Source organism: Amphiura filiformis, unplaced genomic scaffold, assembly GCF_039555335.1.
Source record: "Amphiura filiformis unplaced genomic scaffold, Afil_fr2py scaffold_22, whole genome shotgun sequence".
NCBI classification, from domain to species: domain Eukaryota; kingdom Metazoa; phylum Echinodermata; class Ophiuroidea; order Amphilepidida; family Amphiuridae; genus Amphiura; species Amphiura filiformis.
Genome location: NW_027305486.1, coordinates 186,037 through 208,758, shown reverse-complemented (window position 1 = coordinate 208,758; position 22,722 = coordinate 186,037). Strand labels below are relative to the sequence as shown.

At 37.9% G+C, this 22,722-nt stretch overlaps 2 protein-coding genes and 1 non-coding gene across 3 annotated transcripts in view; 1 reads left to right on the top strand and 2 right to left on the bottom strand.

The window, feature by feature from the left end:
• Positions 1-21,405, bottom strand: part of LOC140143471 (guanine nucleotide-binding protein G(s) subunit alpha-like) — a 79,736-nt gene extending 58,331 nt beyond the window's left edge. The window contains exon 1 of the mRNA XM_072165305.1: positions 21,357-21,405. The gene's annotated coding sequence lies outside the window, so the exon portion shown is untranslated. The remainder of the gene's footprint in view (positions 1-21,356) is intronic.
• Positions 1,112-21,531, top strand: LOC140143511 (uncharacterized). Its single transcript, XM_072165342.1, has 10 exons — positions 1,112-1,264; positions 3,445-3,669; positions 4,098-4,370; positions 4,696-5,016; positions 5,923-6,201; positions 8,458-8,776; positions 9,769-9,906; positions 10,633-10,731; positions 13,753-13,844; positions 21,379-21,531. Exons 1-10 carry the CDS (start codon positions 1,112-1,114, stop codon positions 21,529-21,531), a joined length of 2,052 nt encoding a protein of 683 aa, XP_072021443.1.
• Positions 10,960-11,041, bottom strand: Trnas-gcu (transfer RNA serine (anticodon GCU)). The gene has a single exon. It is a non-coding gene; the product is annotated as a tRNA-Ser (tRNA).
• Positions 21,532-22,722: the final 1,191 nt, after the last annotated feature.

Genomic DNA, 22,722 nt, shown 5'->3' with positions numbered 1-22,722 from the left:
GGGGGTTGCCACCCCACCCCTATTTTCAATTATAAACGCCATATACCGTTATATTTGGTACCAATGTATAGCTATCATGGGTCTCTTCTATTCGTTTATATCAAAATAAGTACAAACATTCCCCACATAATGTCACTATGACGTTTTAATGTGAGGGTGCCCATGCAAATTTGTGATGTATACAAAATTGATTTTCTGTTAGAAATTCTACAAAAATGCGATTTTCACCGAATTTTCTCCTAAATATAAAAGCAAATGACTATGTCTAATTAATCTAATAAGTAAAAAGACAGTAGCTTTTGGAATAATTTTACAAGAGCGAAGTGAAAATCATTGATTTTGTAGAAACCAATGGTGGGCCTCACTCCCCACCCACCCCCTCCCACCCCTCTATGGTCATCTTTGACGGCCGGTCCTATACCCCTACCTAAGGGTCTGGATTTAAACAAATCTACGATTAGCTTAGGTCGTTTGGGCGTAAACGCGTGCGTTTTTCTATGACGGATAAAAATCTTTAGGCCCCCCCCCCCTTCGTAGTTCAAGGGTTAACTGAAGGAAACTGTGTTACTTTTAGCAATAATCCATTCACATTCATCCTAATTTATATGATCCCATACGCCGCAAGCACACAAAACGTTTTCGTAATCAGGCCGCTCCGACTGCCTGATCAGGAAGTACTGCCGAATCAGGCAACACGGGCTTTGGTAACCCTTCCGAATTTGACAGACTAAGGACTAAATTGTTCATGGTGATTTTATAAAAGATCGGTGGAAATTTTACTTTGACACACATGAGCTACATGTAAGTTGACAATTTTTCACCGGGCGAAAAAAAAATTCCACCGGGAGGAAAGTAATTTGAATAACAATTAAAAAAATTTCTAACGGTTTTTTAAAAATTTGATTTAAATATGCAAATAACATTTTGTCAATATTATAAAAATGTGTAGGTATAGTGAGGCGTTGTTTTGTTTGTTGTTTGTTTGTGTTTTGTTTTTTGATATAAAATATTTAAATTAAAAAAAAACGATTTGAAAGCATTCTTGTGTTTGCTAAGGTATTTTCATTTTCAATCAGGTATATTGATATTTGAAGGCAAAAATAAAATAAAAATGCCGAACTCCAAGAAGATCCAGTTGCCGATCTCCAAGAAATCCAAGCATGTCCATGTCAATGATGGTCGCAGTCCGGAACCGACACCAGACGGTTGCGAGATACAACCAAGCAAAACGGTCAGTGAGTCAAGTTATGGATCAATGAGCCAGGTAAGTAACTTTTATCTTCTTCAGAGGACCGATTCCTACTCTACGTATATTCGACGTCAATTATTCAATAAATAAAAATTCCCTTTAAAAGGGAAGGCCAGCGTCAATGCAGAAGAGGTCTTGTAAATAGTTTGGGTCACCGTGAAAGGCATTTTTAGGATCACGCTTACATCCATGTTACATGACAGTTCACCAAACCATCAATGGTGAGAACATGCACACTGAAACAGCAAAACACTTTAACTCCTATAACTCATGTCAACTCTTTAATTCATTACTCCAAATTGTTCTGTATTTTTGTCTTTACTGCTTTTTTACCCATGCTTATTATAAAAATCAAGAAATACACTGCAGTTGTTAGTTAATTCGCTATGTTAACTCAACTTACATGCACATTTTATTTTAAAATAATTTTATATTATTTCGCAATGTATAGTTTACTATAAAGTAGATATTGGCAAGCACATGATAAAGGACTGATCATTCACTACAATCTTCACTTTTAAACTGTATTTTTTGAATGTGTTGATTGTTAGTCCGAAACTCCTGCAAAGCTATGGACATGGCATCTTACCTACATTCTGTAGTCTGCATTGTGTGTTTTCTCAGTCTTCAATCATTTTGTTGAATGTAATTTTATGAATCAAATAAAAAAGATAGAAATTGGCCTCACTTTAGTTATGTGTCATTTTACAGTATTTATCATTTATAAAGTAAGACAATAATTTATTTATTTTCTATAAGTGCATGTCAAAATATGGGATATATTGTTCAATATTATAGCTAGCCCTAAAAACTTTATTTTCAATCGGATTTTTCCCGTTGAAAAGACAAAACTGATGTTAAAGATAGCAATAATATCATCAATAACATATTGAGTCAATTTTATCCATAAAACGATACAGGATAGGATAGATAATTACTTTGACTTCAATGTGGTCCATATAATGAAGATTTTGATTCCACAACATTATTAGATCTGTTATCAACATATCAATTATGCACTCACAGGCAACCAAACATCATGCTATGCTCAGTAGTCCACTGATAATAGTGATATGACCTCGTGATCATTCCCCGCTTTGACCATGTCATTTTTTTTGATATGCTGATTGCTGAACAAGTTTATGTTTATATGTGTAGGCCTAACCTATGATAACTTTTTAAGTCATAATTAATTCAAACATAACTTTGGCAATACTCAATCGTTTTCGTTCGTTGAAACGGCAAAATATACTTTCTTTTCCTTGCAAATCGAATTAGCAGACATCAAAAACATTTCCACCACGAGAAGTAAAAAAAATAATTCATACCAATAGAAGAAGGCTATAATCTTAGCTAATCTTTAGTGTACACAAACCCCATCTCAGAATTAGGTACCAGCGCCCTATGCGCTGGCGAAAAGCGCAGTAAGTTATTTATAGTGCGCTACGCACAGGCCAACGTGTAGACGTTGATCCACAAGCCTCAGCACACTATACAGGTTGTCGCTGCCACTACGGCCCACATCATTCCATAAACCATTTAACAACAACTCAGGGACTTTGCATGCAGCTTCAAGAGCGCACACCCTAGACATTTCACAAATGACCTTCGCAACCAGGATCAGCTCCCTGAGTTTCGTACGGGTAACAACGAGACAATTAGCAGCAAGTTACTTGTCCAGGGGAATTTCAAGCTAACTCAATTTTTCACAAGAGCGTACTATAGGCACCGCCAGTGCTCGAACCCGAAACCTCTCGCACCAAAGTATAGTGTTTCTTACTCGAGCAGTTTTCTAATCTGATCTGAATGTCGCGAGAAAATACAATAACCCTACAAAATAAAATAAAATGTCGGTGATTTAACGTGCGCTAAAACCTAAGTACCAGCACACTTCAACAATTATTCCGCTGCCATTATGATATATCAGAATCATGTCCGCTCCCACAAGTCCGCAACTGATGCGCATGTACTCTCCGCCGACTTAACTTAGATTGTGATTACCCCAAGCAGCTGCCCATTTTACACCTGGGTGCAGTGAAGCAATTGGGAATTAAGCCGTCTTGCCCAAGGACGCAACATACTTGCCGTGGTGGGGCTCGAACCCGAAACCTTTTCAATTATGAAGCTGGCGCCCAAACCATTAGACCACCGTGCTTCCCAAAAAATAAAGTGTACTTCATTGTCTTCACCAACAGGTGAATGAAACCATCCGCGAGACCATCCAAGACACCAACCAAAGCTTTTGTAATTCCACACCCCTCACTCCGACTGGTAAGAAGAAGCAGATGATTAAGATGTTAACCCTGACACTGATGCCTATTGTTGTACTGACAGCACTGGCTATATCTGATCTTATAGCTACCCTGAAGAAAAGTATTGATGCTACAGAAATAAGACGAAATGTCCAGTTTAGTCGGCAGGTAAGGAGTTTTACTGTGTCCGAAGTAGTCAATTTGGCTATTTTAAGTAGACAAGGTAGAACTAGAACAAAGAACAAGTATCTTAAGTCATTTTCTGAACTAGATCCTTAATGGGTTCAAAACCAGAAAGCCGTAACTCACTGACCAGCTCCCACAAAATGAGCATAAAGTTGGCTACTTGCTTTGGTCTTCAAAAATCACAATGTCTTTTGTTTTCTACTGAATTTTGTCCTGGCGACTTTATGCTCATTTTGTGATTGTGAGTTGAGGCTTTCTGGCTCTCAACCCTCGTTATTTTCAGAGAGTGGACCATGCGCACCACAGTGATGCGCACATTCCAAATTGTCACACAAAAAGAGTAAATCACTTCCAATAACTTTACCGAGATTTCTATATAATGCCATTGTTTGCTTTCAAAATACTTTTAGGTGGGCAACTTAGTTCACAGTCTGCAGATGGAGCGTGACATGACGGCGCTGTACATCAGCTCTCTCTTACACGAGAGGGGTAACACGGGACCAGAGCGTAAAATATTTCTGATCAATACATACCCCCTCACCGACGAAGTGTTGGAAAGTTTAGACGATTGGCCAGTAAAAGGAACGATGGCGTACTTGGAATTCCAGAACAAAGAGGCATTTATGTCATACCTATTCGAGTATCGATTGACATTGGATATTCACAACACGACAATCTATGAGGTAAGAAATGCAGGACCAGTATTACTATTGTCAAACATTTTTGCACGCGTTTCAAAATAACCCAATATCTATCTTATCTTACGACTAAAACGAAAAGACCAATAATTGAGTGGATCTTTGAAACGGTACATCAGGAAACAATGCCTCGGTGCAAGAGGTCCCCGGTTCAATTCCCGGTGGAGGAAAATATCAAAAGTGTATTATCCGCTCTCTCCATTACTGCATTTGACTTATGGGGCAGGTACCGTGAATGACAAAGATCTCACTGCCAGTTCCGATCAGGGAAACACCTGCTGACACATTACTTTTTAAATATTATCAACAGGTCATCTACTTTTACACGGACGCTATTCAGCTGTTCATCGATTGGTTGTATGAGAGTGTGGGAAAATCAGGTGGACAGGGTATTTGGGAGACTCTAGTAGCCTATCAACTCCTCATTGTCGGTATGGAACAAACTGGCATAGAACGCACGCTGGGGGCAGTGTTTTATACCCAAGGTGGATTCCACAAAGCACGTGATTATCGATGGTACATGGAGAAAATGCAAGTTGGGCAAAGTAATATATGGGCGGCACAGAAGTATTCCATTATTGTGGAACAGATGTTACAGGCTCGGACATTAAATCAATCGGATGATTACTTGGTAAGTTTCAAACAACGGTATCTTGCCGAACAACGGTATCTTGCCGAAAAACGGTATTTTGCCGGACAACGGTATCTTACCTTTTCGAACAACGATATCTTGCATTTGTTAAAGCAGTTAGATATGATAGAGCTTAAAATCAGTAAATTACGGTACAACGCTTATGCGATAAAGCACGACCGTCAGTGTTTTGTAGCGATTAGATATCATTGCAGAGAAACCATATCGAGTACAAAAACAGTATAAAACACTGTGAGTTTTTTTTGTTGTAACAACTAAGCATTCCATTAACGGTCATCCTTATAAACAGTATGCTTCGACTATATTTATAAATACGTATTTATGAATACGCACGTGACCCATGGGCAAGACATACCAAGATCAGCAAGCGTGACCAAATCCTCATGTCATTGAAAAGGATAGGAACTCTTTAGATACATTATCATCAAATCTAAGTTTTAATTCCGAATTTGTAGTATGTTATCAAAAACAACATTTTGAAAATATTTGGCGACGGAAAAAGTATTTATCGACGGAAACGTTTACAATATGATCACAAAGTTGAACAAAATAGACAATTTTGCTGCACAATCTCGCGTTGATTACCGCCTTTGCATTCACATGTACAGGAAGACCACCTGCTATGTAGAAGGTCACTTCGAGACTTACTGTCTACACTCTACAGGCTGTTATGGCAGCACGGAGGTGGTCACATTCGTATTTATAAATACGCATGAGATTGTATGCGTTTCTCAGTGAATCACGTTGGCTCAAATAATGGTGGCCTGAATCTTATACGTAGTTTAATAATTACAGCATTAAGATAAAGAAGCCACTATACATCCCCAATTTGAGCCCGTGACTTTCATTTAACCGATCCAATGCACTTGTTTCATTATATTCCAGAGTATTATCGCAGGAATGCGTTCAGAGATATCTTACAACAATGTCTCACGTCCTCAATCCTGGGATGATGGTACCTTGTGGTTTAACAACATGACCATATATATCGATACCCTACGAGATATACAACGGAAGATGGCCGTGGATATCCTGTACAAACTTAACCAAGCGGTGACTACTGATAATGCCGATTTAGCCGTTAGTATTGGTATCATGGTAATCGTAGTGTTTATGTGCGTCATTATTATCAAAGCTGTTGAATCTTTGACGGCGAATATGCAGGTGAGTAGGCAAGCTGAATTAATAATCCATCGCTGAGCAACGAATGATTGGTATTTGACCAATGAGGTATCGCGATTTTATCAACGCAACAATACTCGCACTACCTTATTGGTTACAAACTAATCGCTCGTAGGTCAGCGATGGAGTATAAATTCGGCTTTATATATAGTTGAAAGACATAAAGCGTAGTACTTTTTAAAGGTCCGGAACATGTCAAGATCAAAATAAGCATATTTGACAAGTTCAAACTTCTTAAACTTCAGACACTATATATAGTTATGAGTCCATGAACCACAGCCTAATTATCCAGAGTGTTCATCATTACAAGTTCCGTCGTTTTACCACGGATTCGAAGAACACTCGTTTCTTTGTACGAATATACCGCGTCTATACCTCTAGCAATCCTTCATGACCATCTCCCTACAATGCCCATGTTTGTTTTTGTTTGTTTGTTTGTTTGTTTGTTTGTTTGTTTAAACAGTCGCTCTGTGTGGAGACACACTTGATTCCTGATTGGATATGCGGATGACACGACTTTGTACAAGCCAATCAACAACCATCAGGACTTTGGTTTTCTTGCAATCTACTTCAAGCCCATCCTAAGAAAACCAAAGCCATGATTATCTCCACCAAAATCAACCCCTACCCGGACCTTCTTTTACAACTTAACAACCAACCTATTGATAGAGTGACAGACATCACCTTCCTTGGCATTCACATTTCTAGTAAATTAAACTGGAACATTCACATTGATGTCCTTTGTAAGAAGGCTCGTCGGATGATTGGCATGATACATAGGAACTTCCACCTTGCTCCTCAACACCTTCGTCGCACCTTGTACACTTCTCTGGTCCGCCCAGCTCTTGAGTACAGCAGCTCAACCTGGCACCCACTCACCAAAACCAAAACCAACCGCCTGGAATCTGTTCAGAGGTTTGCCTGCCGGGTCATATTACAATCTTGGGACCTGGATCATGACAGCCTCCTTTCCCAAACTAACCTCCCCTCTCTTGAGGCCCGTCGCGACTCCTTTACGGTGCGCCATGTGTTCAAAGTACTTGCCGGCATTTCATCTGCTCCTAATGTATTCACACCTCATTCACGTTCCAACTCAAGATGTAACCATTCCCGAGCTCTCTACCATGATGCAGTCATGTCTACAGTAGAATTCACCACGACCTTTGCAGGACTTAAACCCCATTAAAAGCTATTACACCAAGATAACACTCATTGAAAACAGCTCAACTGATTAAATCATATCTTCTCTGGTTAAATCCACACAACATATGTTTCTGCTTTACATGTACAATGGAGCAATGAGCTGGTATTATAGTTTCAGTTGGGTGAACGATTATAAAGCGAACGCTAGAGAACAATTCTGCGTGGGCTTTTGTTTACGAAATGAGACAATACTCTGCTTATTGTTAACCAGCGTTCTTGAAAATGAGAAGCATGGTGGTTTGCAGACTTAACACGGTTTGGAAATAATTTCTTCATATTTTTGGTGTTATCTGTCGTTTACATATCCTTCCTAAAACACCAAAGTACGAATATTTCCAAACACCTAAATTAGCTAAAAATTTAGGACATGTTACAAAACTATATTTTCTAGAATTTCAGAAGAGTACTTTTAATATTGGCCGGTCATTTTTCACACAGCGACGTTAACTAGGCAATGTACTATTACCTATAACATACACTAAAACACCAAAGTACGAACATTTCCAAACATCTAAATTAGCTAAAAATTTAGGACATGTTACAAAACTATATTTTCTAGAATTTTAGAAGAGTACTTTTAATATTGGCCGGTTATTTTTCACACAGCGACGTTAACTAGACAATTACCCATACTTCTAACATACGCTATTTGTAGAGGTTACGCGTCAATGGTAAGAGCACTGTGTATTGTGTATAGGAAAACGGACAGTAACTGCAGTATGCCCACCTTTCAGCCGCCTCACACTTTGTCAAAGAAGTTTCTTCCACCTTGGTCCTATGTTTTGGAATGTTGTCCCACCTTGTCCGCTTTCAAGGCTGCAGTTAAAGCCCTCCAATAGTTGTCTTGTTTATCTTGTTTTTCAGTTTATTTTTGTTCGCTTTGTATGTAGGGCTTCCCTTTAATTTAGTGCTCTTTGAGCACTATTGGGTATTGCCTGTGCATTTTGCCAAATGTAATAAATAAATGGACCAGGCTCAAACAAAATGCTCAACCCAACCTAAGTTGTCTTCATATATCTTATCTCTTTGTTATAGGATTACGCTTTGACATTAGCAGACCAGACCAAAGCCTTAAACAGAGAACGAAAGCGAACCGACACCCTTCTGTATCAGATGTTGCCGAAATCGGTCGCCGAAAATCTCAAGGCTAACAAAAACGTCCTAGCCGAGCAGTATGAAGAGGCTACCATTCTTTTTTCGGATATTGTCGGGTTTACTCGGATCTGCTCGGAAAGTACACCGCTACAGGTGGTAGAGATGTTGAACAATGTGTATACCAACTTTGACGGAAGAATCGATACGTATAATGTGTACAAGGTAGAGACGATTGGCGATGCTTATATGGTGGTTTCAGGTAAGATTTTGTTTTTATGACATAGCTAGACATAAAACGCATGAAACTGACATCTTGTAGAGAATGCTGACAGATTTGCTCCCAAATAGTTGTAACCTCCTCGCTGAGGCTCGCCCGAGTTATGATTATTGAGGAGGTAGATTAAAATATCGGGAATGCTGGCAAAATCTTTGATTATTTGCGGTCACACAAACCATTGCAGGCACGCTAAAGCCACCTAAATATAATGCAAAAGTAGAATTCTGGTATGAAATTCGAAATTAATTGGATAATGAAGATTGTTTGCTTTTTCGTTTTTTCCCATCTTTGCTCGTTCCACTGATATATCCATGCGGTTAGTTTTTCTAGATGTCCATTGATTTGGTCTTATGTGATTTGTGCTATGACTCTTTTTATTGCATTTTACCCTTGGCCAAATCAATATTTAACACCACAAATAAGCCAAATCGGCATTGGAAGTTTGCAATGCATTGTAGGACAGTTTTTGCAGTTTTGGGACACTTTGTCCTTTGACTTTTCAGAAAATTCAGAAATATTGGGTTTTTGTACGTACAAAACATAATCTAAAATGTTTTACAATAGTTAAAACAAATGTAAAAAATATTAGTATTTTATAAATTAATTATTTGGTATTTTTAATGATCAACATTATGACAATAATAAGAAAATTAATAATAATTACGTCAATTTTCCCGATATGTCAGAGGTCAAAGTGTCCCAAAACTGCTCTCAAAAACCGGAAGTTAGAATGGCGATTGTGCTTATAGTCTAGATTTTGTCATATTTTTTATTGATTTCAACTGCATTGTTTATACGGAAAAAAAGCTCAATTGTCATGACTTATACAAAAGGTGACGACTTGGCGCACATTATCCCGAGAAAAGTCAGACACATAAGTTTTTTGCTGTCGAGAACTTGATTATATGAACACAAATTACAACATGGTTTAGCTGAATTTAACAAACAATGATCCACAAACTTTTTGCCATCAGGTTTACCGCAACGCAATGGAAACAAGCACGCCAGTGAGACAGCTTTGATGGCCATGGATTTGCTCAATTGCATCGAAGGCCTTGTCATACCCCACAAACCTGGCACTAAGATGACTCTACGTATTGGAATGCACACAGGTATGTGTATCAGTACCAGTCCACAACCAATGTATCGTCCACATAACGAGGGCGCAATCCAAATAATAGCCGAAGTAGTATCCCCGGTATTAGTTCTTGATTCAAAACACTCATTAGTCCTAGTGAATTTACATCATAGTCTCTCGCTTTCCACAGTGTACAAATCGTGTGCCAATTGCAACGTAAAACGCCGTTTTTGATTGGCTAATGGCACCTGTCTGAAACAGTAAGGTCCGGGAACTGTTCTTATCTACGTCTGAGTTCGACTCCACATGACTATGCTCACGACTCGTATATATTTAACAGCTGATTAATGGTCATTAACCTATTGTAAGCCTTTTTACAATTTGTGCTTTGACGGAAAGATTTTAGCCAATCAAAAATGGCTCGGGTGCATTGGCAGATTGTTTGTGTGGAGTTGGTGGAATCAAACTGACGACGGAGGAGACTATCATAGCTTTCGTTCTAATGCAAAGGTTGATCTTTGAAAATTAATTCCAAATACCGTCTTACCATATATGACATCGTCAGTATAGCCAGAAGCAGATCTCAGACCGCGGAATTTGGTTGTGTGAATGGTCATGGTATGTATTTAAACAAATTAACTAAATCGAGTTACAATACTCACATTTAAAAATAGAACAGCTCGGCAATATTATATTTTAATATCAATTGTATAACAATTACTTTTTTATATTTCATGCTGAACTTTTTGTTTTCAAACAGGACCTGTAGTGGCCGGTATTGTAGGATCAAAGATGCCTCGATATTGTCTCTTTGGGAAAACGGTTAATATTGCGTCCAAAATGGAGTCCAATGGATTACGTAAGAACAGACGATTATATAATAGTTGTCAAAATAATCAAATGTGTTGTTGTTTGTTGTTGGTCATGTCGTCAGAATAATAAAATTGGGCCTAAAATTGCATAGGCCTAAACCAGAAGAGGGTGTAACGCAAAATTTCAAAAACTGAGAAAATGAACAACAACAGAAGAACCGATTTATAATGAATCTCCTACGCGGTTGTATTTATTTACAAAAATATTTTATATTCGACGAGGATGGGATTCGAACCCACGCGTGCAGAGCACAATGGATTAGCAGTCCATCGCCTTAACCACTCGGCCACCCCGTCGTTGATATGTGATGTATTATTGTAGATTGCGAACTAATGATGACGATGATGATGATGATGATGATGATGATAATGACGACGACGATGATGATGATGATGATGATGATGATGATAATGACGATGATGATGACGACGATGACGATAACGACGACAACGATGATGATGATCAATGACGATGATCATAATGAGATTGAAGGTCGTTTGCGTTCTCAAATACACTACGCAAAAAAAGTTTCTTTATGGTTAGGAAATTTACCCACTATTAAAATCTAGCGACTAATTTTGTACGTTTGCTAAATAATCGCATGCGGATGATTGTCCTGCGCATTTTGACACCTCAATCACTACTCTACGTCACTCCTGAGAAAAGATATGAATGTTTAAGTAACACTAGGTCGAAAAATGAAAATTGCAAAAAGGCCTATTCAAGTTTTCAGCATAAAAGAACACACAAAAAAAAACATGCAGATAACATTTTTTGTTTAATTGCTGAGCACATTTCAGGCATCATACTGCCGCTTCCAACTTCACTTGAGATTAATCTCTTTCTTTACCAGTCTTTCAATACTTTGTGTGTCCACCGTTGGCTTCCCTTCCAGCAGCCACGCGGCGTCTCATGCTCCTAATGAGGCGTCGAATGTTACCTTGCTCAACCCCGTTCCACTCGTTGATAACGATGCGACACAATCCCACCAGAGTTGTATCTGCCTTTATCTTCTTGTTGACGCGTCTCTTGTGCTGATCCCAAGGTTCACCAAGGGGTTAAGATCAGGGCTTCTGGAGGGCCACTCAAGTGTCTCAATTCCTTCTGCTTCCAGGAATGCAGCTGTAATCATGACCTGTTTTGAATCCCTTTTCCAAATCCATCTCTCAAAACGTAAATGTCTTAGTACCCACTCACCTTTGTCTTTGATCATTCATCTGCACAATAAGCAAAGGATTATCCAACATGCATCAATTAAAATGCTTTAAATTAAAATTGAAAAGGCGGGAATAATGAAACGGTCTTCGATCAGTGAATCAGCTCTAAAACCATTGAATAGGCTTCTTTGCAATTTTCATTTTCGACCTCGTGTTACTTAAACATTCATATCTTTTCGCAGGAGTGTCGTAGGGTAGTGATTGAGGTGTCAAAATGCGCAGGACAATCTCCCGCATGCGATTATTTAGCAAACGTACAACATTGGTCGCTAGATCTTAAAAGTGGGTAAATTTGCTAACCATAAATAAACTTTTTTTGCGTAGTTTATGAAAGCATGCAAACCATAAAAGATGTAGTAAATAAAACCATTGCATCTCTAAGAATACTAGACTATGCCATAGTCTATTTTTGATAAATAAAAGCATGTTATTAATGTTAATCATGATGAAAGCATTCAGTTGAACTCGAAATTATACTGATATTTATTACATCAAACTATATACTAGTATAAAATTGTTTTGAAAAAGTTTATATAATTATATTAGTGACAGTAAAAGTAAAGTGTACGTAGGCTTATATTATTGAATGCAACATATCATAATGTCATGATTGTATTGGCACTTCACTGAACAATTCTGATTTTAAAATCTGCTAGTTTATTAATCGCGAAATTCCAGGTTAAATATAGACTATGGACTTTCAATTTAAACGGGATTTTGAGCGGGCAAAGTCCCTAACACTCACACTGTCAATCATACTTGTTTATCAATCAAATTTAACCGCAAGCAAATACAATACGCGCTCATGCACTTATTGACGCGTTCATGCAATTACACAACACAATGGCGGCATACTTGTGTACCATGTAGTTGATAATGGATTTAAACCATAACGAGATCTGGGCGACCAATCACAAACAGATCCATTTAAAGATGCATTACATCATGGCCAATTTTAGTAGGCCAGATTTCCGACAATCTCATCCATAGAAGCTCATAGACAGCCGTGTTAAGCATCTCTGACCGCAATCCAATGTCAGTAGTCCACTTGGGAAGCTAACAAACAGAGGGTGTAGGGTGACTGAAAAGATCAGATGTGAAAATCTATCAATTGTGCATACATTAATTAAATCAGAGTTTTAAGCTTAAATACAATATCCAGAGTATGTGCAGAATGGGCAAGTGGACTACGGGGTAGTCTATAAGAATACAAACGATGAACTTCAATTGAAAACGAATAGTTTTGAATGAATAACCAGTAACGATTAGCAGTGATTAGTGAAAAGATCAAGCAAAAATATGTAAAAACTAAATATTTCTCCGATTCTCCTGTGACATTTTATGGATTAGCAGTCCATCGCCTTAACCACTCGGCCACCTCGTCGTTGATATGTGCTAACCATTAAATAACGATGACGATGAAAATCTGCAAAAAGTGCTGATTCCAAACCATGTTTAGCGTTTTAGTCGTTGTAAGCGCCTTATTTGCAAATGTGTTAAAATTTGAAATATTCTAAATTTAATTCTAATTAGCGTATTATATCACCTTATGCGCTATTAGGGCTAATATCACATGTTAGCGTCAGGTGTGACGATGATGATGATGATGATGATGATGATGATGATGATGATGATGATGATGATGATGATGATGATGACGATGATGATGATGATGATGATGATGATGATGATGATGATGATGATGATGATGATGATGATGATTATGGGGATGCATGGCGATGGTGATAATATTAATTAAATAATGATGAAAACTATGATTTTGTTTACAGCTAACCGCATTCAGGTAAGCGAGGACTGTCAGCGAGTGCTGAGAAATATTGGAGGATTTACCCTGGTGCGACGAGGAGAGCTACTTCTTAAGGTATGTCGTTTTAACCATTATTTTAATTGGTGGCTAAATTGATTGATTGATTGATTGATTGATTGATTGAGTATAGTGGGACCCACTCACACTAATAAGGTTCAATGTGAACGCTCACAATTAAGTCGGGTAAAACTAAAACTTGATTGTGAGTGTAAATGTTTGCTTTTATGTTGATGTATGAGGTGCATAGAACAGGTGACAAGTGGGCACTCTTGAGTATACCAAATTATCCTAGGTCAAAGTTTACACGGGGGATCAAACTCTAATTGGTCCCGATTTGGTTTAAACCTGTAATCCCACCGCTGCCACCATTGTAAAACGTGGTGAGTCGGTAGGCTACTGGTGAAATCAGACTAACTGGAAACGTTTATTTGGTGATATAATATTTATTAATCTTCATGCTGGTGCCGTACAAAAATAGAAATATAACATACAACTCCGGAGAAAGTAAAAATGATTGTGCCCCGGGGATTGTGCTATAACCCTATGTTGTGTTTGGCAAGTGAGAGAGCGAGTTCTCTCAGCTTTTATTGAAAGCCCCGAGCATCAGCCCAAGAATATCATGAAAAAGGGTCTGGACCCCCCCCCATCAACATTCTGCACTGTTACAAACCTATTTCAAATATTCCTGAGGTCAAAAGGATTCAGAATATATAGAGAGTTTGGCCTATAGACGAATCCAAATTCACGCATTCCTATTCCTTAATGGCTGCCAAAGTTGGGTCCCCGTCGGCTCAATCTCACATAAAATGTGAAATAATGCGGCATTGGAGGGTATTTTAAACTGCATTCTATCACCTGTGTTACACGTAGACAAAAGAATAATGACAGAATACAACACAAAAGAATCTAACATCGCATTTTAAGCGGCTTGAATCCACCCAATTGGGCAGTCACTACACCAGTGTGGTGCACGCGAGGACCCGTCATGGCCGACCAAATCCTGACCATGACTTGGCTCGTTGGATTCGTCTATACCTACGACTAAGCAGTCTGGAAATGAATAGTTTACACTACCTACGATGTTCCGTTACCATGGTTTGGTAAGACGACAAAGGAAGTTAGGCCTAACTGCCCGTTTAGTCCAATTGATACTGACGTATTTTCCCGCGTTACCTTGGTAACAAAATGTCGTACATTATAGTGAAAACTATTCCAGCCGTGCACTCAGGAAGCCAACATATGAAATTAAAATTCTGAATTATTATGACATGCATAACAAGACAAACAATTTGAGACCATTTTTATCAAAGTCGGATAAATTTTCTGTGTTTGACCCATGTTGATGAGCTCAAATTTCAACCTTTGACCTTTTCGCTAACACCTCCATGGTCGTAGGTAGGTCAAACCATATATTTTCTGAATCCTTGTGACCTCATGAATATTTTGGTATATATAGCTATTTACCAATTAAATCGGAGCAAATTTGAGTTCTGCCCCTGTTTAACCTGTGACCTCATATTTCTTAAGGGTGCCGTGAGCACCTGTCATTTGTGTGACTCTCAACATGTTAATAGGCATCAACTTTAAACAAGAAACTGTTATACGCAACTTTACATTATAAACGGGAAAGAACAAACGGCGTTTACTAGACTCGTTCCCGGGACTCGTTCCAAAATCCTTCAAAAACCGAGCTGCATGCTAAATCCACCTGAAGCCAATGGTTTTAATTATGTTATGATTATTTTGTGCTCAGGTTGCATTTTTAGGTCTTCCATCTGTGATTTAGTATCAAAATTGATGAACTTGACGTGACAGATGGTATTTTGATCTATTTTTGTTCTAATTAACGTTTGTAACGTATCTTGTAACGCAACCTATACGTGCTGATCCAAACATGCTTTACAGGTTTACCCTGCATGATCTGTGCCTTGTTTCTGTCCATTATATTAAGGGCTCGGATAGCGACGTCTGCACAGTATTTTTGTGAGACATGAGATCACGTCAGAAAGTGATCAGATACACCAAATTGCATTCTTTGAAGATGAGGAATGTCCTCTGATATCATTTATTTTGATTTTTTTTTTAATTCGCGATATAGGCCTAATACAATTTTTTGACATTTAACAGGCCTCGAAGAAAAATTTATACATGTAAATCAAATGATATGTACGTAACGTGTACTGTCTCTGGGAGGAAATGCCGTCCATCAATTTCCTCGTATTTATAATGAAATTTGATGTGTCTGATATGCAGGCCCCACCAAAATGATGTGCAAGGTGGGTAACCGACCCCTTAAGAGAATGTGATATCCTACTTTTATTTTCATGATGATTATGTCAATTTAAGGTTACACAAAGAGACGTATAAAAAACGTATAAAAGACGTATAAAGTTGTTCTCTAAAACAGAGTTTTCTCAGTAATCAAATATCGCAGCGAGTGAAATGTTGGTGCATTGGATGTAGCTTAACATTTTTGTGTGTGTTATATACAAATTATTAGAATAAATTTGAAAATCCTTCGTTTAAAGCATTTTTACCCACCATGTTCACAAGATCAAAAACACGTTCCATGAGGTTTTTTTCAAATGTGCGCTCCGTATAAATCCACACCGAGCGATTGTTTTCTTTCTTTTCGTATTGTATTACAAATCGATCAAAGAAATAATGTTGCCATGGGGAAGAACCAAATACAGTACCGATTAAATTTTAAAAGCCCGTTTTGGGGGAAAAATTTGGAGAATTTGCTTGAGAAAAAGCTGGTTTGTGAAATTATCGATTTCTTGATTACGAGACGTTAATTTAGACATCTGAATACCTACATTATTTCTCAACATTCTGCCAATTGCTATTCCATTTGATTTTCACTCCAAATTGAAGCTAGTTTTGCAAAAAACGAGGTTTTCCTTCATCAGTTCGTTCAAAATTTCAGCGCCGACATGCGTGTTTATTCTAAGAGCCATAATGCGGACGCGATTGTAATCATGTAATTGCATCCAATTGCGTAAGCTGATCTATGGCCGAGTGGATAGAGCGTTGGACTGGGAATCTAATATGAACTATTTTTGTGGGTTCGAGTCTCCGTGTGGCTGAATTTTCTTTTTTCTCTTTTCTCATTTTTACTTCCTTTCTTTCCTCTTTTCTTTCTCCTTTCTTTTTCATTTCTTTTTTTTTTTTCATTTCTTTCTTTCTTTCTTTTCGTTCATTTTCTTCTCTCTCTTTCTTTCTCTTTGTCACTTTTTCTTTATTCTTTCTTGCTCCTTTCTTTTTAGTTTTATTTGATTGATTCGCTGAGTGCAGTGAATCGTGATTGATTGTTTTTCACTTTATATAATTCAGAAATTTGTAGGCCTGCTAAGTCTGTCTTGTTGATTTTCATCCCAAATTCGATTTACAAATAATTGCTTTTTGATATTGTTGTTGTTGCCTACCCTTACATTGTAATCAGGGGAATAGCAGCATTGATTTCATCAAAGATATCAAGGCTATAAATTCAAAATCAACAGATTCAACACATTTTCCAGGGCGTAGCTTGACGAAGTGCCCCCAATCAATTTTAAAATTTATAAAATCCTTGTGAAAATTGCCGAAAACAGCTTGTGCCACCCCCCGGCATCCGAGCTCCGGGCACGAGCTAAGCCAAGTTTCATAGCCTTTTCATGTCTTGACCGTGGATCGATATTATATTGTAAGTATAGGCCTACGTCCCGGTACGCTTGTTCATTTTCTGCATGGCTGTTTCTGTTATGAACTTACGCCCCTCTGAAATCAAGCGCATGAAAAACTCTCGGCTAACCTTAAATGACTTGACGGTTTATTTAGTCAAGTGTAACCCTATTCCTCAAGATGCATTTAAGGAGATGTGGAATTTGCTTGAATGAAAACGGCATTCAAGCATATTTAGATGATTATATGAGCATTAAAACCTTGTCCGTGCTCATCATCATAACAATTTTCTTAAAGCCCCATATTTTGAAATAACGATATTATCAACCTAGTCTCCTCTGAAATTCCAACAAGAATTAAGGTTCCTTGCCCTTATTTGCTGGTGGGAATTTTACGGGAGGTCATTAGAAAATGTTGGAAGACATCTCCCATTCACCCGTGTGTTGTGAATTGACTACGTAATAATCACACAATCAAGGGTTTAGGCCAACAACACGAATCCACTCCTTTTAAAAGCCGTATCTTGCTAAACAAATGTATTTAGGCCAAAATATCACAATTAATATTGATTTGAATATGTTAACTTCATATTTCGTGCAAAAAATTTAAAAACTTAAAAAACCGACTCAGGTACCGATGTAATTGTAACCAATCATTTTACTGTTTCGTAGTGAATCAAGGCTCTGGATGGCGGTGTGCTACAATTCATACTACAGTTCATTTATAAAAATATCAAATTCACTCGATAGTATCGACCATAATCATGATAATAAGGCATATTTGAGCCAAATTTAGACACCATCCGGGTATTTTGCCTTCAGGTACCATGCAATATTCATAAATATACCACTCTAATGCCCCGATGACATTTGGCAAAGCGTTACACAAAATATTAAACACAGGTGCGCTAGAAATTCGGTGTCACGGAAAACAGCTAGCTTTTCTTTTGATGTTTACTGAGGTATGGAGAGCGTGGCCTTCAACACGTAAAATTGGGAAGGCTATTTAGCATAATAAAGGGTTAGTTCCCGATACACTGTGGAGTAAGGAAAGTGGTTATTTGCATATAGTAAATACACTATTAAATCACGGTATGATGTAAATTAGGTGATGATGTCACAGCCCATTAGAGTTAATCCGATTTTGACGTCACTTCTACGGCGTAGAAGTGACGTTGTTAATAGGATTAACTACCATAGCAATAGATGAATACAATTTTGACTATACCGCCCTGCACTACAACGTTCACGCGGTACCGATGCATTGAACCATAGACGTCAAAGAAAGGCTGATCACTCGCACCTGTAAGATAAGTATCTTTGAAAAGAGCGGTATTGTATTCAATCTGTATTTGCTGATATACACAGGGGATTAGTGCAATCTGCTTATAGTGCAGGGCGGTCTATTCAAAAATTGTATTCATCTATTGCTATGGTAGTTAATCCGATTTTGACGTCACTTCTACGGCGTATTGCAACTTGTTGTAATGCACTTTAATAAGGTTGTGCCTAAAATTCCACTTATAGTAGGGATGACCATCATAATTTTATGTTACCCCTATTGCTACAAAAGATTGTTTTCTGGAAAGAACTCATCAACAGAAGTATTTTGGTGGTTAAATGGTCAAAATCGGTCAAAAACTTTTCGAATTATGAATTTTCAAAGTTTCCCATTCTGACCGGTCATTGGAACGAAATAAATTGACAAAGTCTAAATATAGCAATGTGAGCAAAATTGAGGAGAAACTTGATGAGTATTTGTCACCTAGTTTTGCTAACTTCTCTTGTTCAAACTCAATTTATTTTTCTTTCAAATGTGCTTCCATTTGTTTTTCCTTTTCTTCCATTTCTAATTTGTGGTGCTCAAGCGCCATCTTTTCTTGGCGTGCTTTTTCTTGCAATTCAATATAGAGTGCAGCCCATACATGTAGCGGTATTAGGCGAACGGTATAGGTCAAATGTTAAATTTTGGCCTCCACCATTGTCCACAAGATAGAGTAAACAAAATCAATAAAAACTCCTTTAAAAAAGGAATGTGGCGCCCAATGTGAACTTGGACGTGATATGGTGAATTCCATGGTGTGTAGATTTGGTATTATAATGATTTTTCTAGGGAAGAGTAGAAGATGATCAAATGCAAGAGGAATGTGTTTGATTGGGGAAGGTGTTCTGACAATCCAAATATAAACTTAGTCCACCTCAAATGACCTGTAACAATTTGTGATTGACATTACTTAATTCACCTCGGATGACTTTGATCTGACATTCAACATTTTCGCGCTTACACCAATCATATCCATAACAATTTAACTCTTACAACTTCCTGTCAACTCTCTAATTTAAAACTCTAAATTTCTGTCTGTTTGCCTTTTCTGTCTTATACCATTTAGTACACTACAGTTACCATTATTAAGATAAGCAAACATTGCTGGGTAGATAACAGGATTTAGTTATTTACTTAATCCAATCATGGAGGTAGTAAGTAGCTAGTCAATTTTGGTCTTCAGTGTTTTAAAATACAACAATGTAGAACATGTATTATTAATATGCCGTGTTGTTTGCATACAGTTTGCCGCCCAATTGTGCCACCATATTGCAACTTTGGCAATAACCGCTATATAGATTCTATGGTAAATAGCAAACAAAAGCCATCAGTTTAAGAGGCCTTGTTAATTGATCTTATCACTATGGACCACAAGGGTCTCATCCCAATGGCACAGTCCAATAACCTCAATTACATAATCATAGTGCAAAATTTGACCTCAAGTTGCAGAGTATGAGTTTGTGTTCCCAAATTTTCAAAGGATGAATGTACAAATGTATTAGGGTTTAAGAACTGTTCCCATGATAGATGAGCATGTTGTGGATCCTAGTGTATGGTCAAATGTCACCGTCTATCGGGTTCTAAGGCACACGGTAAACTGGTTGAACGCATACAAAGGTCAGGATTTATTGGTGTTTTATAAATCCTAATTTTGTATTTTAAACAAAGAATATACGCTCACCATTTTATCCCGTGCATATCAGAAAACAATAATAAAATAAAATCCAAGCAAATTGTGGTTTTATTTCTGAGCTGGGCATAATTTTAGCAAAACAATTGCGAAGTCAATCTAGCAAGAGTGAAATTAGAAGCTTTTCACAAAGTCATGCCTATATTGTGGCGCGCCTCCGTAGAGGGCGCCACAAAAATCAAAGTGGTCTCAAGTTGTTCCGCTTGGAAAAATATTTTAACCAAAGACATATCTCAGATGTTTCGTTACCTGGTAACAGCTAGGGCAAAAATTAAACGGAACCATTCGACCTCGACCACGAAGTTCTTGTGATATTAGGGGCGCACACCTCTAAATCACTCCGCGTGCGATGTAATGTGGATGAGTTCCGATAAAAACAAAATCTTTTAAGGTATTTTTGGCCTTTCTGTGGACTTGTAATCAAAAAGACAAGCATGTTTTAGCTTATATAAAAGTTTGAGACCCATACATAACTTGAGTTGCCAAAAAAGTTGCATAACACATTTTTGAAACAATGGCCAGAAACGGGTTTCCAGGCTAGAGAACGGATCGAAAATGGTAATGGCGCTGTTTAAACGCCCATATCTCGCAATGTTATTGGAAGACTACCCGTACATTGAAACATTAAATTGTCATCGATTTGCAATCGATTGGTGGTATTTTTATATTCAAATTGTGCCAAAAAGGTCTAAAATCGCGCAAAGAAAAGACAGATTGTCACGTGTTTCAATGGGATGCTTATATATTTGCGCAAACTAGTTAAGACTGTGCACTGTGACTAATCTAAGCTATATCATCAATTCTATCCGCGTTTTTATATGCTGCACTGAAATTATATACGTATACCTACAAAATGAATTATTTTGATAAATTGCTAACTTAATACTTACTTGATCTGATTTTTCCGTGCAGGGTAAAGGCACAATCACAACCTATTGGTTAACTGGTCGATCAGCTAACAGCGTAGCGCCTATTTCTGCCAACATATCGCAAACCGGAGAGGATGTGCTAACTCTTCACGTACCTGATATAGCTATGCAGGCACCTATTGTTGATGAGTTCTGATGAGTATTAGAGTACAAAATCTTATACGTGACAGGTGGTGCGCGTCAGGAATTTACTAAATTCAGGAATTTTACTTTGTCGACCGTGTATTAAATCGAATGTAATTATTTTGACAATTTAAAACGCTTAAAACATGGATATATAGTTTAGCACCCCTAATGCAAATTGGCAACGCCCCTAGCATTCTAAATATTGTGTAGCCTAATAAATTAAATCATAGGCTTAGGAACCGGAGGCTTGTGGGGCTCAGCCCCGTTATTAGTTTTGGTGCCCCCCCCCCCAATAGTTCTAGGTGAAATGAAAAAAATGTCACCATAAACCAGGAAAATTTGGTATTCTTGACGTATACTTTGCACATTTTTCTGGTATTCTTGACGTATACTTTGCAAATTTCTCTGATTCCGAGGGACCTCAGGCAACCCCCCATCAAATGTTGATAAATAGCCACGCATTTTGTTCTGACCTGTTTAAAGGGCATTTCGTGATCCACAGCCTCATCCCCCCCCCCCACTTTTCCCAAAAAAGTTGAGATTTTTACACCACTGGATACCTCTGGCTACATAATGTTTATGTACCAAATATTTCTTGCAGATTAATTCGTTTAGCAAAAATATCGCCAAATTTGAATTTCGTTCTGGTGCACTAGAACGAAATTACAACACATTGTCTATGTAATACACATAATCATGCATAACTCACAAACGCAAAATCGGAATCAACTGAAATTTTGGAAATAAGCTTTTTTCGTGGATATCTACTGAAAAATGTCATAAAAAGAGGATGCTAGGATCACGAAATCCTCCTTTAATAGTTTTGAGACGCACATAATGGGCCGAGGGACATCCGACTAAGGCTATTGACAATATCCCGGTGACTGACCTCTGTAGATCTCAGTGAGCCTGTTACGTCATCTGCATTAAACTGCATCCACCAGTGGTCCACATTGCGCTTGTAACGTGATGTTTCGTTACCCCGATTGTACGAATGAGGGCAGCTGTCGTTTTTTTCTGTTCTGCACATATAAAATCTGAATTTTTGTCAGTTTTTGATTTCAAAACGCACGGTTGTTTGTCAATACGCAAGCTAACGACTATCATGTTCTTTCAACACATAATATATTCAAGTACAAGCTTTAAAATTGGCTTCTTTAGAAAGCAAAAATTATGGGAGCTATTCATCATTTTCTACCCC

Bases quoted from the DNA above. Each gene is read 5' to 3' on its own strand.
- LOC140143511 (XM_072165342.1), top strand. From the start codon at position 1,112: ATGCCGAACTCCAAGAAGATCCAGTTGCCGATCTCCAAGAAATCCAAG. The intron at 1,265-3,444 runs GTAAGTAACTTT...CTTCACCAACAG, and splicing joins GTTATGGATCAATGAGCCAG to GTGAATGAAACCATCCGCGA. The intron at 4,371-4,695 runs GTAAGAAATGCA...TATTATCAACAG, and splicing joins ACAACACGACAATCTATGAG to GTCATCTACTTTTACACGGA.